The sequence below is a fragment of the Rattus norvegicus genome, chromosome X, assembly GCF_021556685.1.
Source record: "Rattus norvegicus strain SHRSP/BbbUtx chromosome X, alternate assembly SHRSP_T2T, whole genome shotgun sequence".
NCBI classification, from domain to species: Eukaryota; Metazoa; Chordata; class Mammalia; order Rodentia; family Muridae; genus Rattus; species Rattus norvegicus.
Window position 1 is genome coordinate 69527262 of NC_141554.1, and position 6792 is coordinate 69534053.

The window sequence follows — 6792 nt, forward strand, 5'->3', positions numbered from 1 at the left end:
ATCCTAAATCTTCCCGAGGGACTCACCCTTTAGACAGTTGACTAATCTGACACAGTCTAGTTTCCAAAAGTGTTACTTCCTGGGTGACAAGTGACTGTCCTGTTTCCAGAGGCCAGGAGCAGAGTTCCCTGGTCGGTGGCACGCAGTTCTGAGGCCAGAAAAAGCAGAACACACTGTTGAGCTCACTCCCAGGTGACCCTTTCTTGCTTCTCATCAGCTAAACTTCCCTCCTGTTTCTCCAGCTGCACCCTGCCTTGTTCTCTCTGTGAAACCCCCACATCTGTGCAGGTCTTTCATATCGACTACTCTTCCCAGGCAGCTGACTGTCTTGCTGGTCCAGATGCGACTGCAGTCTCCACAGCCTCCATTCAGTACCTGTGTCACAGCTAGCCGGTGCCTAGGGCGATGATGCAGAAAAGAAACAGAAAGCAAGGGAAAGAGGAGATGCTGAATTCAAATTATAGGCAGGGCGATGTTAAAAGAAGAACCCATAAACAGTAAATCCAGGCTTCCAACTGCAGGATTAGAAAAGGGAGAGCCAAAGGAGAGCAGCGAAAGGAGGGGCTTGAGACAGGAGTGACAAAGACTTTGCCAGCCTCTCAGACTCTCTAGCCCAGAAGGACAGGGCGGGGGTTGAGTCGAGGCTCCCCATTGGCTCCAGCGCGGGCCCCTGGACTTTCTATAAAGGGCAGCTGCAGAAAGCCTGCTCTGCACGGGCTTGGAGCTGGAGTGGCAGTGCCTGACTCCGCCCTGCCCACAGCGCCGGCCAGCTTTGGACAGAAAGACATACAGACTGATGACTGACTGAAGGCAACAGAGATTTGGTCGGAATAATCCGACTGGCAGCATGGAGGAGGATCTGTGCTGGAGCGAAGCCTGACGCCATCTCCAGTTTGGAGCGGGTGCTGTGGGCACTCTCCTGGAAGAGCGTTTGCAGACAGCCTGCCCTGCGCTCAGCTGCTCAGCTCTGCGCACTTGCCTACCCAGAGCAGGTCTAGTCTTTTTTGCTGGTTCCTGGTATTTCTTCCCTCTCCCTGATCCAGACACCTCAGCTCAGAGCTCTAGGGCACTGAATAGATTGCCTGGCTGTTTGTCCACGGCCTTAACTTGTGCTCTTTCTTTTTTGAGAGCCTCCTGTGTGAGTAGCTTAAGGTCCCCAGGGTCCTCTAAAGGCACTGGGATGGATGCTCCAACCACAGATTTGCCCCAGGAGGCTTTCCAGAGCCCTGGCACCATGAGCTATGGGGATGAGCTGACTCCAGAGGCTCTGAGTGTACCTAGTGGTTTTGATGACTTGATCACCTCTACCACCTCCCAGGTGCTTCAGGCCGCATCCAATGCTGCATCTGCGGTGGGACATGCTGGCCGCAATGGCATGTTGTCCAAGATGGATAAGTTAGCAGACCACATGTCAAACACGGGGGACCTGGCTGACACATCAGGTCCCCTAGATTTGGAAATTGTATCCCAGGATGAGCAGGTGCAATTCTGGTTAGTGGTAGGGTACACCATAGTGGTCTTTGCTGCCATCATAGGCAACTGGGTCTTAAACCACATCATTATGAAGTATAAGAGGGTACACACTGCCACCGGCCTCTTCGTTGTCAACATTTCTGTGACCAACATGATGCTCGCTCTTCTCAGCTCTCCTTTCACTATGGTAAGCTGGGGTACTGAGGAGGGTAGCTTGGGAAGCAGGGCAAGAGCTAAAGTTAAACTTTGTACTTGTGAATTTTGTGTGGTCAGAGGGAGGGAGAGGGTTAGAAAGGTTTAGTTGGTTTGGAGAATATTTTCATAGGAAACAAGGCAGAAGCTTAGAAACATTGAAAAGAGCTTGGAAATGTGTTGGGAAGATTGGCAGGATAGTTGTTGCGTCGCTGAATTAATCTCTTGCCTTGGCAGAGAGTGAGGAAGTATTGGGCTGCCCAGGGAGGCAGTGGGACCTGTTGCTAGTGAGCTTTGGGATAATGTCTGAATCCAAATTTTGCCATAAAGATTAACTCTTGTTTCTCCACCTTTCAAATACTGTGTATGAACTTGAAGTTAGTTAACAGGCTTTGCAATTTTGTGTCCTTCCATGTCTTCAAGTCAGGATGTTGTGTGGGAGCAAATGTGACGAACATGAGAACTGGAGTGTAAAAGTATTTCTTTGCATCTTGACAGACTGATATCAGCAGTTTGGTGCAGCAAGGAGACCTTTATTTGTATTTTGGGGCTTTTGAGAGGGATGAACACAGGGCTGAGTTCCTGTGCATCAGAAATCCTTTTCTCCTACAGGTGCGCTATCTGTGTAATTCCCTGGTGTTTGGAAAGATGACATGTCACCTCAGTCGCTTTGCCCAGTACTCATGTGCCTATGTAACTGTGATGAGCATGGCAGCTATTTCCCTGGATCGACATCGGGTATGTGCTTCCTGGGTCTTGCAAGAGATAGAGTCTTCTCTTAGGTGTATGGAGACAAACAAGGTTACAAATAACCTACAAACTTTCCCAAGTTCAAAGGTCTTTATATGTAAATGTTTTTGGGTAATGTGGGAAGTTTGAAAAATGGTGAATTACAGAACTTCAGTAAAATAAAATCGAACAAAAAATGCTACCATTTCCTCTCTGATGCTATGGGAACAGAAATGTGCCAATAAACACATGACACATGTTCTTCTTTGGAAAACATTTCCTGTTTGCTGCATTGCAGGACTGGCTAAAAGGAGGAAGAAGGCAGGGATACGTGGATGTGGATATAGTTTTAGGTCTGACCAAGGGCTTCATCTGGAAGGGGGTGAACTCTGTGAGGAAGGTCAGAGGAATTGAGTAGGGGGGATGAAGAGAGTTGATGGATAAGGAGCTTGGAGCAGTTGAAATCAATTACAAGGGAGTGAGGCAAGGGATGAGAAGCTGGAGGTATTACACAGTTAATCAGTCAGTAACCAGACAGAAAATGAGAGGTCTAGGAAGACCAAAAACTTGAAAGGTGTGTGTTAGATCCAGATAAGGGGAAAAAAGACACATAAGGGAACATAGAGGAAATGAAAGAGGAAGGGAAATGTGGCTCTGAAAATAAACAGAGATGGGAGGGGCCGGGGGATGAGAAAGGCCATGGAGCAAGGCAGGTAGAAGGGTTGATGAAGGAATATGTGGGGTACTTTCCCAACCATTAGAAGGTAAAGAAAGTCAAGTGACTCCAGTGGACATTTCCTTTCTCCACAGAACTGCAGAGAAACAGGACCTTTGAAGTCAGTCCCCTTGAATTGCTGACATCTTCAAACGCAGCAGTGCTGTGTTTTCATGAAGCAAAATGCCACACACATGTCAAATGAAATGCTCGACAAAGCACATTGCCCCCCACATACCAAGCCTTTGTACCCTTTTAATCAGAATTGCAGTTTACGGATGTCTAATTTACTTTGAATTGTTAAGTGAGGTGGGATCCTTTTCTTTTCAGGTGATGCTATATCCTCTGAAGGCCCGGATTACTCCCATGCAAGGCAATGTCTGCATCATCGTCATCTGGATTGTGAGCACTTGTGCTGCTTTGCCACATGCCGTTTACCAGAAGCTTTACCAAGTGGAATTTGGGTAAGAGGATCATGGAGTGAGATGACTGGTGTTATTCCAGCACCCCAAGGCCTTGGAAGTCACAAGAAATGAGTTATAAAGTAGGGGCCAGAATAAGCATTTTTCAAAACAAAATAAATTTCTCTAAACCGTAGTTTGTCATTATTTCTCTAAAACACATGGCAGTGGGGTACAGTTTCCATCTTCGGGGCCATGGTTTTCCTATAGGATCAGTTGAACCTCAGTCCTTCTGGTTTTATGTACAATTCACACACAACACAAACAGTAAACACACCTCACCCTTAAGATCTAATTGCCATACAGTTTGCTGTGAGCCTAAAGGAAAAAAAAACTAAATCATTGGTTTTGATTTCTCTCTCTCATAACCTAGCAACACAACAGAGGAATCTGCCTGCCTCCCAAGTTTCCCATATACTTCTAAGTCCACATGGAAATACCTTGACCTGGGCACCTTTCTGCTGTTCTTCATCTTGCCTTTGCTGGTGCTGGTGGCTGTCTATGGTCATGTGGCCAAAAAGCTGTGGATCCATGATGCTGTTGATGACATCAATATCCACACTTACATCTGCCAGCGTGGGAAGAAGAAGCAGACCCTAAAGATGCTGATGACAGTGGTGCTTCTGTATACAATCAGCTGGCTCCCCCTCAACCTCTACCTGGTGCTCCTGTCCAGTGAATCCATCTCAAGCCACAATGGTCTCTACTTTTTCCTCCACTGGCTAGCAATTAGTAGCTCCTGCTACAACCCCTACATTTATTGCTGGCTCAGTGATAGTTTCCGTATTGAAGTTCAGAAAGTCATCATGGAAATCCAGAAGATGCTACTAGATAAAATCAGCCGCCTCAGGGGAGAGCATCGCCGACTGAGCTCTGTATCTCACACCCAAACCCCTGGCAGTGTGGATTCCAATCCAGGAGTGCCCAAATTCCCACGATTCAAAGATTTCGATGAGCTGCCCAGTCCCCCTCCCTCCCCAGCAGTGGAAATCTCCTTTCTTCATTCAGTGCCTAGAGTTTAAGCTGCCCAGACCGCGTTTGACTATCAGTTCTCAAAATATCTAAGGTATGATAGGATCAAAATAACTAGAACTTCTCATGTGGTTACATAGAAGAAAGGGGGTAGTTGTTGGAGGGGTGAAGGTGATGTGAATTAAGAACTTGCACTTACAAGGTAAGCTCCTAGATACTAGTATTTATACTTTATTTAGATATATAAGGACCCGATTTTATTATTAGATTCCCATGGAAGTGCTAGGAGACTAGGTATCATTTCTGACATTTCTTTGGATGTTGTGGGAACTCAAAGTACCTTGTAAGTGCAAGTTCTTAGTTGTATATTTTTCTCCTGTGGTAGTGAGAATGGGAAATCTTACAGATGCCCAGGAATTGATAAAGCTGTGAAATGACTCACCAGTCCCCCATAATAATTATCCCCCCAAGGTTATTTCCCCAGGTTGCTGAACAAGAATTTAGTGATAGCTTCTCTCTGAGTGCAAGAAAAATCACTTCAAAATCCCAAACCTCCTCCATGTTTCTGACTTTATATTTACTTTCATTCTTTGTTTCATGTAAATGGGTAGTCTTTATTTTTGCCTTTCTTTTTCTGGAAAAAAATGAAAAAAAACATAATATGCTTACCATTGTTTTAATTATCCCTGTCTCTTTAGCTTACAGACAATTTCAACTCAGCTGAAGAGAGGAGGAGGAAGAAGAAATGATACCTCATCCTGTCACTGCCATTATTCTGGAGATGATGTTTTAAGGTTCTTTGGCAGCATCCATGGTGGCATGTGTCAAGATGATACCAGGATGAGAGTTGAACTTGTGGTCCTCCTCAATTTCCTCTCTTCTTCTTTGTCTCTTCCTCAGTATCTGTGGCCTCCCCTTGGTCTCACCCCACCCCTTTCCTAACCTTTGTCCATTTCCTCCTCCTTGCTCCTGTTCTACCTTCTACATAGCCTTCTCTTCTTTCACTTTCTTCTCTATTTTCATTTCTTTTTTTCAGTATAATCTTTCTTCTTGTTTAAAAAATCTTAAAAATGACAAGTTATTTAGTCTCTACTGAGATATCTCCTGGTTGGTAAGGGAAGGACAAGTATCTGGAGTCAGGAAATTAGGGAATGGAGTTAGCTTCTGGCTACTCTTGTTTTCACTGAGTAAAAAGATGTGGTGGTTTTGGGGGGGTTCCAAACTTCAAATGTTTCTAATAAATTACCATACTTGCTATAGCGTTGAATTCCTTTTTAGATAAAGGACAAATTGGAGGGAAAGACTAATTCAAGTTTAAATAATTTCCTTTCCATTGTCTCTTTTATGTATCCTTTTCATCCTTTTAATTTAATCCTGTCCTATTATTAATAACCCACTTACAAAACAATGAACTTAAAGTATATGAATACATATTTGGAGTAGCTTTAGGCTGTGAACATGACTGAATCTTCTATTTATTACCATTGTAAACTGCCAACCTACCTGTGATCTTTTGGCTTCAGCTGTTTTGGGAATTAGTAAGTAGTCTTTGTGAGTAGTGAGCTCTGCTTGTATATTTTTTCAACATGCTCTGTAAATACTTCTGATTGTCTTAAGGACAGATATATGTATTTCCTTTTCACTCACCATTTGATAGAATAGATATTTCCCAGAATAATAGGCTGCCTGCTTGTGGTTCTGCCTCCCCACATGGAGAAGGCAAAGTTGAATTTGCTTGAGTACCCCAAGTTTCTTAGAAGCATTGTACCTAGCTCTGATAGCCTTCTTCTCCTGTTTAGACAGGAGAAATTTGGGTAAAAGGGCTACCATTGTGTTTTAACCTAATGTTCTATCCTCCCTAAGAATGCACTTCCCCACCCCTATCCCTATTCTATAGACAGAATCAAACTTCTTTCACCCCCAGTAAGGCTTAGGATCTGGAATGTTCCTTGCTTGACAGATAATCCAGCTTCAAAGTTTGCTCCTGACTTGGCTGGCAACTCTACAGAATCAGAACTTTATACAACAGTTTTGGTGATGTACGGATGTTTGACAAATTGGGCATATGAAGAGTTTAAACTTTGTGTGGGCCTTTGTTTAGAAATTTTCCAGCAGCAACTAATCTGAATTCAGTACCCAGCCAAGTCTGAGGGTGCTACCATTGTAAGAAGTTTCTGGCTGAAGGGCTCATTTGGTTGGAACATGGTGCTAATGAGCTCTAGATCCTAGGCTCTAACCCATGTGCAGCCA

At 44.4% G+C, this 6792-nt stretch overlaps 1 protein-coding gene across 1 annotated transcript; it reads left to right on the plus strand.

Annotated features, from left to right (window-relative positions):
• The first annotated feature begins 680 nt into the window (after positions 1–680).
• Gpr165 (G protein-coupled receptor 165) lies at positions 681–6463 on the plus strand. Its single transcript, NM_001106582.1, is given in 5 exon segments — positions 681–1660; positions 2278–2403; positions 3440–3573; positions 3944–4636; positions 5241–6463. Coding segments are annotated over 4 exon segments (1389 nt in total). The 5' UTR covers positions 681–1180; the 3' UTR covers positions 4593–4636; positions 5241–6463.
• Positions 6464–6792: the final 329 nt, after the last annotated feature.